Genomic DNA, 15,726 nt, shown 5'->3' on the forward strand with positions numbered 1-15,726 from the left:
CCTAGATGGCTTTTGCTAAGGAGGTTTGCTGTGTGATGCTGAACAGATGTCTGCATGCATGTCATGTCCACGTGACCATAATTTCTCTGTACAAAGCCTTCATTCCCAGAGGTACTGTGTCCCCAGCTACCCATTGGGATATCTTCCTGACAATGCTGCTGTTCTGGTGCGGGTGCAATCATAAACTGCCTAGTCCCTTAGGTATTCAAATAGTGTACTGTCATGTCTGTCTTCTCCCTGACAGCACATGTTGTCATGGATATTTACAGATAGAGAGGCGCTTGGAAAACAAGCGCTGTTTCAGGGAAAAACAACCCCACAGACCTCACACTCCTCTCTCATGCTGATACTCTGTAGTTTTGGAGACCATCCCCTCACTATTTTTCAGGGGTTTCTCCACATTGTTTTTCTTCTGGAGAGAAACATAAAAGCATAAAGGTTTCTATCAGCAAAAATGGCAGTGTTCATTCCGTAACAGAATTTGCCAAATAGGGAATAAATGGCTTTATTCCAGAGTATGAGATAAGATTGAATGAACCTAGAAGCCAGATGTATGTGTGTCGGGACATGTGGGTGTTTATACAAAAATCAATATACGTGAATGTCACAAATATATTAAAAACAAATTATAGTATGATTTTTCACTTTTGCATAACAGACATCTGTGTGCATTAGATTTCAAACTGAGGGAAGAAATAGGCCTTGGCAACTGCTTCACCTCATCTGGGGTCTGGATTTCTGTGGTTCTGAGCAGCCTCATTTCCTCAGAGCTGTTTGTAAGAGAGTGCCCTCGGGCATCTACCTTTGAAGCCCTTTTGGCTTCCACTGCTTTGCTTTATTCAAAGCTCCTAAAAACAAAAGACTAGAAGGATGCCCCAGGGCATTGTGTCCCCTCACTCCACTTATGGGCAATATCTTCCTTCCTCTGGGCAGCTGGGCCAGAAACCTCTGTAGGATCCAGCCCTTGCTATCTGCTCAAGGTCGATTCAGGATTACATAGCTGGGTCAAAGATGGACATACTTTACAGAAGTCATCTCCTGCTATATGTGATATCTATATGCTATATCTGTCTTGGCCAGCAGAAGAGTATGATAACCAATAATATCATGCACCTGCCACATGTGAGGTTGATTGTCAATTCCAGCTTCTCAGGTAATCATTCTAAAATGAATATACATCGGGACTGTATTCAGTGGGGAATCCAAGTTGGCATGATTTATGCGAGGATTGCTAGTCTACATGGGGGTGGAGATGGGTTGGTTATTGCTGAAGCCAGTCACTGGGTGTGCAAGTGACTTGTTTGCGTGCGGTGTGATGTGTGGCAGCGAGTAACCCACACTCTTTAGGGCTGCTGTCTGCAAAATGAATGAGACTGATATGTGCAGTACTGCTGGCGCTCATGCACTATGTGTTGCTTTTGTCAGTCCTCTATTGTCAACTCATGCTGCTTTGCATACCTCTGGGACCTGGGCAGAGTGATACAGATGTGCTTCCTGGAAGCATCTCTTCCCTCCTGTAGACAAGGACGTGCAAGATCAGGGTGAAATATCACAAGAAGGATGCTTCTCCACAGAGTCACTAAAGAAATGGCTAAGTGGGATTATTAGGCAGAGGCCACATGGCTGCCTCAGAAGCAAGATTCTCAGACATGAAAGCAAGGAGCTGGAACTGTAATAGGACAGACACCACCTATGCTGAGAAGTTGCATGCAGGTAGTGGTGTGTGAAGCTATCACAGAACCACTGCTCATGATAGAGGTAGTAACTTCATTGCTTTTGGGTTCTGGTTTTTTTTGCTGCTCCCCCTGTAAACTTCCCTTGTACTCTTTTACTCTCATGTTGCATACTTTCTTCCCTGAAACTGGCCAAAAGACCAGCTTGTCAAACAGTCGTAAGTCCGCTTGAAAGTTAGCGGCCAAGCCTTGTCTATCAACACGGTGTTGTGACCTGTAAGTCAGGAACATCCTGTTTACAAACTGTTCACACTAACAACCCATGTCTGCTTGTGACAGACATCATAGGAGAACATGATGTTCACATCATCCAGTCTATAGGCAATAACATGGAAGACATTGTGCTATCTTCTGTGGCTCTTGGAGGAGGCTCTGAAAGCTGCGTCCAAAAATTGGTGAGTGCAGGGAGAACTCTGCTGTAGAAACCAAACGCAGAAAAATAATTGCTTGTCCTTTCTTGCCTTATATAGGATTTCCACCTTTTCAGGCCAGATGCTTGAGGACACTTTCCTTGTCAACAGCTCAATGTCTGACAAACTATGAGGGAAGAAGAGAAGAATGAAATAGAAAATGTTTGGTGGAATCCCATGACTTCCTAGCCATGAGGCATGGACAGAGAGAAAGGGTTTCTCAGGGCTAAAAGAGAAGAGAGCAGAGATGCAGTTTTGCAGAGCTGGCAGAGAATTGCCTCTGCATGCACAGAAGGCACTAAGTGCCAGAAGACAGTGCAAAAGAATAGGGAAGTGGAGAGGCACTCTGGGCAAGTAGCAGTGCTGGAAAGCAAGCCCCAGCAGATTTTCTTTGCTTCTCACTCCCACCATCCTTGGCAACTACTGCTCTGTCACAAGGCCTGGAGAAACCCTGTGAGCTGGCAACCATGGCCTCTTCCCAGAAGACATTGAAAACGTCCTCTGCTTGGGTCCCACCACTGGTCTTTCTAGCCCAATTTGAACTGGCAGCAGGCCTCAAGATTGTCCAGTGTTGATGGCAGTAGGAAATCTCTTGTGACTAATTAGCTGCTGTGGCAGCTGATCAATTCAAGTAGCTTTGCTGCTTCCATTGTGTTACTGCAGTTTGTGCAAGCTACAAACAAAACATTTAAATCGGTCTCTGAGCTCCTCTGTCAGCACTTGCACTTTTTGAGGAACAGAGATGGTTCTATTTAACTGTGGTAATTTTTATTAATGTTTCATAACAGAAGTTCCATATGTGCATGGTTCCTAAACCACATTTAAAATGCTTTACACAGTTAAACAAAGTATTAATAAAATAGGCCCTGTGCTGTCAGGCATAACCTTTTCTTTTAAAGTATTTTGAGCAGTTTTTCAAAGAAGTGTATGGATTATTTCATGAGATACATAACAAGAGCCTAAACCCAACTGGAAATGCAACATACCCTCTAAAGTAAGTGCTTATGGTAACAGGCGTTCAAGAGAGGCTGTCTTGCAGGTTCAGCCCATCAAGAGTAGCTTGCTCCCTGGGAATTTCTTGGGAGCTGCTGCAGCTTTCAGTCCTGCCCTGTCTGTGCTCTGTGCCATTCATAGCCCATGCATCTGCCAACATATGGGTTACAGAGCTGAGCAGCACCTCTCTCTGTAGCATCCCCAAGCACTGCTGTGCTCCCCAGCATCTGATTGCTGCTGGTGGTGCTGCGTTATACTGTCCTCTTTGGGACTTATCTTCAGGTCACTGGGACAGCATATGCAGCATGTGGAGTGAGCCCAGGGAGAAAAATTTCATACTATGTGGGCCCCAGCAGCTCTGCCATGGTTTACAGAGGTGACTTGGCCCTGACCTTTGCTCTGAGGGAAGAGGATTTGTTCAGCCAGCAAGGTTGTATCTCAATCCAATGGGTTGAAGCTGGCATTAAGCCAGTTCAGAGGGAAACTTCTGCTGAGAGGACTGGGGGTCATGGCAGTGGCAATATGTGAGGCTGCAGTAGTGGGACAAATCAAAGGGGAGCCTTGAGAGGGCAGGGGGAGGTTTGGTGAGGTTGTTACTCCCTGGCTTGCTTTGGGTCCTTCTTTATTTATTAGGCCTTCCTGGGCAGGTAGTTCTTCCAGGGAAAGATGCTTACTGGGGATGGCTTGTAATTGATGGTTTTCGGTACTGGGATGTGACAGAGCTGACACAATCATGAGAATGACCTTAATGCCTAAGAAAAGCCTGGCAGCCCCCTGCTCCTTTTCTTGTGCTAGCACTAAACACTTGTAAGAAAGAGTGTCCTTGCCCATGGCGGAGGGATTGAAACTAGATCTTTAAGGCCTCTTCCAACCCAAACCATTTTATGCTTCGATGATATGCAAGAGCTGCAAAGTATAAATCCTGTCATATAAAACTGCTGTTGGACTAATTTCACTGTAACTGTAAAATGACTAATTGCACTTACCTTTCAGAGTTTTGCATACCTTACTCTAGGTAATGCTTTTTCATGACCTCTGGGGTATGGTTATCCTTTCTGAATTTGGCTGAACCTGCTGTTATAAAAACTGTATCTTGGGACCCTGAAGTCCCTAGGTGCACTGGTTTCAGTGGCTGTTTGCACAATGTTGGAGCTGGTGTGCCTGTGTCTGGTGGCAGACAGTGACAACACATGGGAGTGAGTGGCACTGTCTGTGTTACAGTCTTGCTATTTCACAAGTGATCAGGCCTTGAGGAATATCACTGTGCTAGTTGAAAAATGAGGTTCTTCAGTTTTCCTAGATGTGCATGGCATTAAGTCCTTTCCCTTAATCCCTTGTTTACAAAGTTTCTTTCACTACTAAAGTGGTTTCTGGTCTCTTAAACCATGTCAAAACACAAATAAGATTGTGCTTTCAGCAGCAGAAGAGCATCTCAGTCCATTCTGTCACTGAAAGGTAAAAGGATATGTGAAAATGAGATTGTAAAATGAGATTAGATTTACAGTACTTCCTGAGATTTGAATTGTGTTGGAGGTCTCAGCAATGTTTGGGACAAACCTGAATTTGCGCAAACTAGTTTGCTAATCCCTAGTCTAGACACTCACATTTCCAGTGCCTATTCATCTTTATTTCTGCTTTCATGTTGCAAATATCCAGAGCATCAGTCAAAAGGAACATGCCAGGAACTTTTCTGCTCCTGTAACTCTCACTCCTAGTTCCAGCCTCAAACGTGGGGATACAGAGTGTGTAACTATGTAAAGAACTTAGGGGTATGAACTGTGCTGCTGATGTGGTAGAAGACTTGACTCTGCAGTCAGCTGTACATACTGTGCCTTTAATATAACCCAAAGCTCACATTTGCGTATATTGACTTCTTCCTGAATTGAGAGGTGTTAACGTGAAAGGAGAGGACAGAGGGGGTGGGCATCAGTCCACCCTCCTCAGAGAGTTTGGCAGGGAACTGACTGCTTATTTCTTAGAGAACCTGTGCTGCTCCTATAAAGTATGCTTTGAATTAACGGTGATAAATGTTCTGTAGTCAAACACCTGTATTCTAGGAAAATAATCTGATAAAGCAAGTCAATCCTTAAAGGTAAGATTTATATTTGCTTTGCCAGGCTTGTTCACAGCTGTCTGGGCTCCACTCAGGATAGAGCTTGCTCTCCTCTCTTGATCTGACTTTGCTGTTGTGTGGTTTGTAAGTAGCTGTAATATCTAGGGCTTTTCTAAGGAACTGCTACCTTGCTGTTTCTGGTATGTTTTGTGTTAGCACAGACCTGGTGAACTGTAGAGGTCTGTGGTGCCCGTATTAAATTGCATTGATTGTTTTCAGACTTTTTTTAAAACGTGTGTTGAGATAATTTTGAACTCTAATCCTGTTCTGCAACCTGTTTAACATTTTTGCTGGAATTCCTATGGATTTGACAAACCTACTGTGTCTCAGTATTCAAGGTACTTACGAAAATACTGAATAGCACTAGATCCAGAACAAACCCCCGAGACCTGCTCTCACCACAGCCCCTCTGCTCTGGCAGTAGCTTTCCAAACAGTTTCACCCATTCTGCAGTAGTTTCATCTAGACTATTATTTCTCTAGCTTGCTAATGACAAAGCCTTACCAGGCCCTATCAAAAACCTTACCAAAGTCATGTATCTATCTCCTGCTTCTCCACACCCTTAAGGCTGATAACTCCATCGCAGGAGAAAATTAGATTGGTCTGACATGATGTGGTCTTGTTGGCTCCTATTTACTACCTTGTTTTCGTGGTGCTCACAGATCAGATGTTCGATTACTTGTTCATTAGCTGTCTTTCTCAAGCTGAAGCTAGGCCCTCTGAGCTATCAACCCTGAATCCTCCCTTTTCCCTGTTTGAAGAGAGCACAGAGAGACACTGGCTGAGATAAAAATGAGAAATGTTCGTAACTGACAATTAATCCCCAGTGCTCTTTTACGACTGTTAAAATTTGATGTAGAAGTAATTTGAGAACCATAGCATCTAAAGGAATTAACCTAATATTTCAAGTTTAAATGCGCCGTGGCCCAGAGGTAACTAATGGGCCCTTCCTGTCCCTGCCCGCTCCTCATGGCCCCCCAACCCTGCCCCACCTGTGCCACAGCAGGGCCGGCCTGCAGCTCCCCACAGCCCTGCCCTGCCTGGCCACGGGCCGCGCCGAGGTGGGCCCGTACCCCATCCCGTCCCCAGAGAGATGCCCGATGCCCAGGGCTGGGGCTGCCCCACTCCTGGCTGGGGCGTGCGGTGGTCTCTAGCTGCCAGGCCCTGCCCTGAGCCCTGCCACGGCAAGCCCCTGGTCCTCGCGGTGCCCTGACAAAATGGCTCCTGAAGGCTTGTTGCTGCTTCCAGCATTGTGCAAGAGGTTCCTGGCAATGCAAACCAAAACCAGCTGTTGCTTTTCCAGGGATTGGATAGACAGAGATAAGTAGCAAAGTGCAAAATATTTAAAGGAGTGTGATAAGCAGCGCTTTTGCTACAAATCAGTGTTGTTTTCTAGGGCAAGAGGAAAAAGAGAAATGGAAGCCAAGTTTGATAAAACTCCTAGTATGAATTAAAGGAGGAAAGCTTTTCAATTTTGAGAGGTACGAAAGTAATTACTTCCCTCATCATACTGAAAATCCAATTTCAAGGGTGAGTCTAGGCAGCAGGCTGTGAAACCAGCCGTGCGGATAACGGAGCTGTTGCCCTCACTCAGCGATGTGCCCGCCAGTGCTGTGGCGGTGGGCGTGGGAGGGGTGCGGGGAACCACGGCATCCCTCATGGAGGGCGGCAGGGCAGGGCGCTCGCTGCCTGGAGGGGTGGAATGGAGGCAGAATGATCTTCCGAAGTGTGCCTGTGTGGGTCCTGCGCTAGGGTAAATCCATACCTAGCAGCTTGGTTGTGCAGTGGTGGAGTAAGTTTCTTTGTGTTGAAAATAGTAGTGCCTTTTTTTTTTTCCTCTCTCCTGTGAGAAGACGTATGCCTTGTTCTTGTATGGTAAGAAAGGGAAATCTGGGCATCAGGCTCACCTTGGCTGTATCATGGGCCCAAATTTTATGGACCACCTTCTTTTTTTTTTCTCACTTCATTCATCTTCTCTCCAAATGGAACGATCCTAACCTTTAATTTCTCTTCGTCCTCCAGTAGCTTCTTTCCAGAGACTGGTTTGACAAAACTTGTGCTCTGGCCATGGCTGCTGAGCTGTCACTAATTTCATATAATAGTGTTCACAAGGGTTTCAGTTTTCTCTGTGTGTACTTGATTTGCTGTATTTCCCATCTTAGTGGACCGAGTGCAGGCTTTCATTGAGCTGTCCATGGAGACACTCAGATCTGTAACCCAAGTGGTCACAGTTCATTTGAAATCCATCAGTGTGTGTGAGTAGTTCAATTAGTTTCTTGCAATGCTCATTATCTTGCACTTGTCTACACTGAATTTCATTTGCCATCATCTCATCCAACTGTCTGGTTGTCCTAGAGCTGTCTGCACTGCAGGGTAGCCCTTCCTGGAGAAAGGTGCAGAGATCTTTGTTCTTCCAAGTGCTCTCCTGCTTAAGGAATTTGCCATGATGCTGGGTCTCTTGAGTTGTTTCCCAGCCCATTAAGATGGCTCAACCAAAATGCTGTGTGATACTGGGGACCACTCCCTGGTCTCTCGCCTTTTAAAACTCCTAAAAGGGGCCTTATAGCAGAGGGAGAAACATGGTCAAGCCTAGTATTGGAGGGTATCCAAACTGTTTTATACAGAAGGATCTCGAGGTCTGGGGATTATCCAGCACTTTGGATGAGATGTGGATGTGCCAGAATCTACCTTTTCCAGCAGTTTTGGGGAGCTCCAGCACTCCTTCATACAAGGTTGGGAGCATTTTACAGCTTCTTTGTAATTTGGTATATCATATGGCTACTATATAGATAATTTGTTAAACTACTTCTATTTTATAAACAATCCTGGTTGATTTATAAGCTGATATTTTACAGTTTCTAGGTTGTTTCCAACCAAAATCATATATCGAAGAGTTCAACATAGGCTAGAACTGTGCCTGTCCTCTCTCCTGGTGCCTCTAAGGAGTTGTCTTCAGGTGCTGGCATTGCACTGACTCCGTGGCCTAGGAAAGCTAGAGGAAAACTAGGAGAGGGATGGCCCGGGTGTTCTAGCTCTTGCATGGGACTGCAGACAGTCGCATGCAGCTTCCAACTTTATCATGGACTTCCATGACATTGGGCAAAGCTGGGCAAGGCACAGAAGGGAACCTGTTAGATCAGCTGCCTCTGTGTTCGTATGTGATAGTGATTACCAAAAGGCTGAAACTGTTTTTCCTCAAAATACTGTGTTTCAGCCACATTGGCTGGAGGGTGCTCTCAAACCTGCGTTGCCTGGAAGGGTTTCCAGATGCCTGCAGTCTTGAATGTTCTGAGTAACAAGTGCTGAAAAGCACAGGCAGAGCCAAAGTCCATCAGGAACAGCAGCTTTCATCTCGAGCTTAGTCAGGATAGCGAGGCCTGCAATTTTCCTCGGAGAGGCAGTTAAACACAGTATCTGTAAGGGTTTCCTGCTTTCCTTTCCAAGCTCTTGACTGTCCTGCCTTCCCCCACACCTGAGCCACTTCTAGATGTGTGGCAAACAACCTGCCTTTGTGTACATGTGTCTGAACTTACTATCTGTGTCTAAACATGAGTCAGCTGCCCTCCCTGATGCTCTGATGCTTGTCTCTGCTCTAGATGACAAGGGCTCCCCCAGGAGAGAACAGCCGGAGGGGTTTTGACGAAAAGGCTTACTTGTCCTCAAAGGTGCTGAAGGCCGGAGAAGACCCCTACCGCCAGCATGCTTTTAATCAGCTAGAGAGCGACAAACTCGGCAGCGATCGGCCCATTCGGGACACCAGGCACTACAGGTACTGTGCAGCCCTTGCTCCAAGCCGTGGCTGCTGCTTGGTGTGGGGAGTCCGCTGCCCTTGTGTGTTTTCTGCAATGTTGACAAAGGATGGTTTGGGTTTTTCTTTGCCAGAATCAGTCTGTTACTTCACTGTATTTCACGGTTAATCTGGAAAGCTCTCAAATGTGCGGAGACCCTTGACTAATTCAGCTCCAGCTTGTTATTTTTCTAGCATCTCTTCTTGTGGGTCCAACCATCATCTTGTTTCAGCACAGCCCCTCCACTGCAGCTCAAATTGCTCATTTAACAGTTGTTTTTTGCACAGCTCCTCTCACACTGATGGCTTCTCTCAGTGACCCTTTGTCCTGGCTGTGAAATATGTCATTGTTGCAGCCTTGCTTTACTCTAGTGTTCCTCACCTGCTGTGCTCTGGCTGTCTGAAGCTGGTTTGGTGCCTTCTTTCTAGCCTGAGCGTTATGGTTTGGATTAAGGCTGTTGGGGTGGGGATGAAGCTAGTGTGCAAATACAGTGAGTATTTTGTGGCTTGGAAAGTGCTCATCATTCTGTCCTTGTTTCACTGGGGATGAATTTATTCTACTGACTAAATTCATCCTTGAATTGCTAATAGGGCTCAGGTAACTATTCTGTAGTTTCTGGAATATGAAAATATAACGTTGTGCCTTGAAAACTGTAGGTTTCATAGTGATAGGATAGTGTAAAAACAGCCTACTTAATGGATAAAAGAACAGAAGCGAACTAGCCATTTCTGAAATGCTTGTCTGTCTGGGCTGGAACCTAGACCCTGCCTGGGGTTGCAAAGCAACATTTCACAGTTGCTGGGAATGGGAAACCGGGCATCTGACTCGATGGGATGTCAGAAGACATGGAGCTTTGTGAGCCTGCCAGCACTGACAGCCATCAGGGTGCTTTCTAAAGGCAAGCAGTTGGGACCTTGGTTGTGAGATCAGTCTTGTGCTCCTGTTCCGCAGCATAGTACTCAGGATTGGCTTGCTAGTGACTTGGAGGCAGTAGTGCCATGTCCTGCATTACTGGCAAGTCTCCCTGCCATGCAGAACTGCTGTTTTCTGTTGATCTGCTGTCATGCCTGGCTAAAACCAGGTGATGCCATCATGTTCTGGCTAAAACCAGCTCACTCCAACAGTGAATTGTTTATTTTGATCTGTGGTAGCATGCAGAGCGTGCTCTTTGTGAAAAGACTCATGCACACGCTTCAGTCTGAAGAACAACATATATGTGATTCCTTGGAAATGTGTGGCCACTTCGGCCCCAGCATTGCAAGGATTCCCTTCAGGAATGGAGAGTCCAAAGTAGTGTATAATCAGAGCAGATAAACATACTTCCATGTTCCTGCTGTTTGCAGTGGTGGCAGTTTGGCAGTGAGGGAGCTGTGTTTGAGTACCTTGTCACTAACAATATCGGAATGGTTGCTGGGATGGCAACTTAGAGTGAGGACTTATTTCAGCTGATACAAGTTAGATTGTGGTTTGAGGAAAGCATATCTTGTGTCACAAATGGACCTGGCTCCCCATTTAAGGAGCGGGTGTCAACAGGTCACTAACATGTCACTTTTTTCTTCAGACACCCAAGCAGAGCTTGGACATACTTGACTCCACATCCCACAAGCTCCTTCTGACCTAGCATGTTGCTGTGGTTTTTATCCAAAGCAAAGAGAGGGTCAACTGTCAAGCACAAACTTTGTCCTTGTCCTCTGCGATGCTGTAATAATGCTGAGATCTTGGGAAGACTTCCCCAAATAACACATACACTAACCTCTTCTGTCTTTCTACTTCCTGATGCCGTAATACATTTTATATGCGTTACATCATGGAGTTATTTTGAAACAATAATAAATGTGGTATGTCTCCTGTCTGGTCTCAGGTTTTCCACTTTAGTCTTTATCAAGGTTTCTTTATATGTTTGAAAATTGCTATAAGAAGCTGCTGTCCTCTTAATAAAATATTGCAATGGAGAAGTCATAAATTAGTAGGATTGGATGTGATGATAAAACCAGTAACAATTTAGTAATAGGCACAAAAAATTAGTAAGTAAATGTGGAAGTACATGTAGCGGCTGTAAGAACTGAATTGTATTCCTTCCCAGAATGGATTCAGTCTGTGTATGGCCTTGAGTTGTTAAACACACTAGGCCACCGTTTCAGGTGTGGACTCTTCAGTGGGCAGGGAATTAGTGCAGACTGACAGCTGTTTGACACTGGCTGGAAGTTAGGAGCAAGTCAGCCCCAACCTGCCATTCTTAGTATCTGCTAGAATTGGATCCAGGATTCACATCTGTGAGTTGTTCTCCTCCAAGAATCCTTGTTCTCCACAGGGTATGAGCAGCCCTTGTGCAAGCTGATCCTTGGTTCTGAGTATGAGAATGCATGTATGTACCTAACATTACAAAGTCAGATGAGAAGATGGGAGGAATCGCTTTTCATTGCCAGCTGAGGTGTTAGTGTTGAACCTCAGCAACTCTCTGATGCAGATCACAGCACTAGTTAGTGTTTTCCTGTCAGTAAAGCCCAATGCCCAAAGAATTTGAAATGCTTTATACAGTGATGCCTGGGTGTACCAGCTCCATGCACCCTTAGCATGTGCATGTCCTGTGCATGAATAAACAAGATTTTATGTGAATCACAGGCAAATCTGGGGAGTAGAGTCCATGATGCTGAAACTTTGTTCCCCATAAAACCCACATGCCCTCCTCAGCATGCAGCAGCATGAGTTTAGGTATCATGGCCTCAAAACTTTGTCTTTCAACATGCACAGTTCTTTTTAAGCCGTGCCAGCCTTGGGGCAGGGGCTGCTGAGGCTTTCCTTGCTGCAGCAAAACTGTGCTGTCTCTGATTTTGGCATGTTACTCTCTTCTCCTTTAGAAATTCTAAGTACATTGTTGCAGTGGCTGCTGCTGAGTGATGTTTGGCTTACAGTTCTGCTCTCCCATGTTGCAGGTGCACTTCTGTGCGCTATGACACAGACTTGCCAGCTACCAGCCTCATCATCACCTTCCACAATGAGGCGCGCTCTACCCTGCTCCGCACGGTGAAGAGGTGAGTTCAGCAAGGGGTGCTGGGCCCAAATGATCATGCCTGGAAGGGCACTGGTGGAGAGTTAGGCATTTCCCAGCAGTTAGACAAGCAGGGTGGCTGCGGTTCCCTAAGTACTTGTAATCTGCCCTCAAGGTGACCCGTTAGGACAAGTCAGGGGCTTGGATTGGCAGTGTCTTCAAAGACAGAGCATGTCTGCGGTTGCCCCTGTGGGAGATACCATCAGTAGCAGGAAAGTGGGCCTGCATCTGCAGGTGGGAACAGTCTGTATGAGCTTAGTATAGAAGAGTGAGGGGAGGTCAAAGGGGACACTGTGTATTGCTAGATGCAACTGAGGGATGGGCTTGAGAAGGGTCTGTGTTCCATAAATGGGAATAAGCAGCCAGTTCCCTGCTTGTGCATGTTACAGGAGCTGGGGCTGGCTCAGTGAGGGCAGAGGACACGGCTCACAAGCCTTTCAAGCAGAAGGTGATGAACTCAGTCTTACAGAGACTTACAGAGAGCTCAGAGTCACTTGCTGGTAAACAGTTGCTGAACATGATGGCTCAACAGATCCTCCCCAGGTCTTTGCACACAGACCCTGCTGAACCTGCAGGAAACTTGCTGTCCTTAGCAGTGTCTCCTCATACCTGTGTATTAGCAGTGGACAAATCTAACCAAGTAAATAGTTGGCATAGGGCCTGTCAGCACCCCCAGGTAGGTAGAAGTATGGAGTTATCTGTACCACAAAGCAATGTTCCAGCTGCTCCTTCACTCTGCCTTCCATCACCCCCGCAGAACCCAGGAAGGCTCTTTTCCTTTTAACTTTTACACAAAAAATGCCCTTTTCCCTCTCTGACTTATCAAGTCTTTTCTCAAAGGGTCTCTGAAGCCTGCAAAGCAGGTCCAGGAACAGCTTGCGGAGGCTGAAGGAAGAGTGAATCGTTGGGGTAGAAGGTTGAGCTGATAGTATCACTAACAAGAATGTATTATTCATCATTTCCACTTCTTCCCCTGATAGATCCTGTGGGCTTAGAGAAATGTGCTTTGTGAATAAATAACAGGCTTTTTCAAGTTGGCCTCGTGGCTAGGAGGCTGGGTTTCTGTCTGCCAGGTTTGCTGCTACTCTGTTTCCAGAGACCTGAGTATATTGCATTAACTCATTTTGCTTTTTTACCTGTATAATTTCCTTTTCATTTGAACCATAAAATGAGTTCTGCAGAGCCACTGTTCAGAAAATGAGCAGATTTGTTTGGAACCATGGGGCTGCTAGGGTAACAGGAGGAGATCTCTGCCGATTACATCATAGGTCAGACAAATGGTTAGATGCTCAGAAACCATGGTGGTAGGATACTTAAGAAGATCTCAAGGCAGCTAATCAAATAGCCGGGTGCCACAATACTTGAAGAGAAGATGATATTCAGAGCAGCAGTTAATGCATAGAGAGAGAAACTGATACCCAGATCCTGTGGAGGTGGTGTGTACTGATGAGCAGATGAATTTGCCAATGCACTAACAGGCCAGGTTTGCTCAAAGCAAGGTCAGCTAGACTATGTTTCTCAGGGCTATGCCTGGTCAGTTTTTAGTGCCTCTATGGACAAAGACTCTGCAACCTCCCTGAGCATTCTCTTCTCAAGGCTAGACAACCCCAGCTCTTTCAACCTCACTTTACACATCTGGTGCTCCAATCCCTTATCTTAATGGTTATTCACTCGACCTGCTTCAGCATGTCCTGGGAAGCCCAGAACTGTACACGGCACTCAAGATGTGCTATTACCAGTATCCTAGATGTGGTGTCCTGGAGCCCAGAGCCCCCACAAAGACCATGAAAAATGGATGACCTATCTGTTCAGGTTGGTCCCTGCAATCCTGCTACCATGGGAGGAGTGCTGTTGTGAGGAACTGGCTGCACTTTGCTATGAATAGTGGGATGAATTGTTTCTTCCCAGATCTCTGACTACAGCTGGAGTCTTCGTTGCCAGATGATTTACAGCCAGTGCACGTGATTGATCTATTCCTTGCTTACATCAAATGTCAGAATGTGTCCATGATTTATCCCTTTCTGACAAGGGATCCTGAAGGCTGAATTCTTCTTGGTCTTTACAGTATTTACAGTGTCACACAACCAAGCATTGGCCAGTAGCCTTGTCTTTGAGGCACGGGAGGTCTGACAACCATACACAGAGGTGAAGGCTCAGGTCATGGCTGCACTGTTAGAAAAGGCATAGAGCTAAGGGCCACTTGCAGGTTGGCACTGGTGTTATAGAGGGAGTTGAAGATTTCACAGTGCTCTTCAAGACCTCTTCTGCAACCTGCGAGTCCTGTCTTTCAGCAAAATGCATCTGAATGTACCAGGCTGAGTTACTGCTGTGACTATAATTCTTGCTCAGTTCGTATAGTCAGTGCACTAAATACTATGTAATTACTTCACAGCACCTTGGGGTAAGTCAAGTGTTAAAGGGACAGGACTGTTCTGTTCTGTTTGGTTTATGACCTGGCGATGCATCTGCAGAGGACCACAGTGATACTAAGCAACAGGAGGCATAAAATTGCACTACCTGCTGACCAGTCAGGCTTGCAGCCTGTCATTATGTCTATATTCATAAGAACTTTCTTAAGCCAGTAGACATGATTATTTAGCTAATTAGAATTAACCATTTGAAATGTTCCTGGTGAAAGTTAAATATGATTCCACTATTATTATGGGCCTTTTCACAAGTTATGTTATCATCATTTCACTATGGGGATGCAGTAAGAGAAGTGTGGGGGTGGAAGTGGACAACTGATGGAAATGAGCAGTACTAAGAGCAAAATTTTCTGTGGCTGAAAACCTTTTTAGAGGTGAATAGAATACGTACTACCAGTTGAAATTTTCATACCTGAGATCTTTGCAAGCCTGGCTTTTGAGTGCCTGAGTTTGGGCACTCAAAAATCAGTTGTAAAACTTCGGGAGATTCTAGGAAAAGTATATGAAAAAGGTACTGGGTTTGAACTGATCTTAACTTAGAACTAGAGGGAGCCTAAATTCACTCCCCTGAGCTAGATAATGCCTTACTGTGTTATTCTGACAGCTCTGCAAGGTAACTCAGCTAAGCAGCAATGCTGGTACCAAAAGGTCTTGAGAAATGACCTCCTGCGTTACAGCTTATTTCAGGGTGATCTAAACATGGCAGCTGTAGGGGCCAGATCCTGACCTGTATACCCTTCTTGCTAAGCCCACCTGCATGTGTGGACACAGGCACTCGCACAAGCACCTCTGGCAACTCAGCGGTTGCCAGCCTCTCGCTGCTGCCCTGGGATCTCTGCTGCTTGGTGGAAGCAATGAGAATGGTGTGTTGTTGTTGCCATGTGAGGGTGGGAGAAATGTTTGTATATGAGGGAGAGGCAGAAACAGAGGAGTGACGGTGTGGATGAATAATTTCTTCCCTCTAGCGCCCTGTCTCTTGTCCCTCCTGGTTCTCAGAGGCAGCATGGGCTGCATGCCTGCCTTCTGCTGTGGGCTCCAGCCATTTTCCTACGCCGCCCTAGGTAAAGGTAACAGGCAGCTGGACCTGTTGCCCAGCCTGCAGGCTGCCAGAAGGACCAGACCAGCTCACCAATAGGTCATGCTGCCCCAGATCCTACTGGTCCTGTGCAGAGAGTCCTTCAGAAAAATTTTGTTCATTTATTTTCAGTGTAGGG

At 45.9% G+C, this 15,726-nt stretch overlaps 1 protein-coding gene across 1 annotated transcript in view; it reads left to right on the forward strand.

Annotated features, from left to right (window-relative positions):
• GALNT16 (polypeptide N-acetylgalactosaminyltransferase 16) overlaps window positions 1-15,726 on the forward strand; it is a 77,150-nt gene that overhangs the window by 28,437 nt on the left and 32,987 nt on the right. The window contains exons 2-3 of the mRNA XM_056347113.1: window positions 8,846-9,018; window positions 11,971-12,069. Coding sequence (XP_056203088.1) covers window positions 8,846-9,018; window positions 11,971-12,069 — 272 coding nt within the window. The remainder of the gene's footprint in view (window positions 1-8,845; window positions 9,019-11,970; window positions 12,070-15,726) is intronic.

The sequence above is a fragment of the Falco biarmicus genome, chromosome 7 (genome assembly GCF_023638135.1).
Source record: "Falco biarmicus isolate bFalBia1 chromosome 7, bFalBia1.pri, whole genome shotgun sequence".
Taxonomy (NCBI): Eukaryota; Metazoa; Chordata; class Aves; order Falconiformes; family Falconidae; genus Falco; species Falco biarmicus.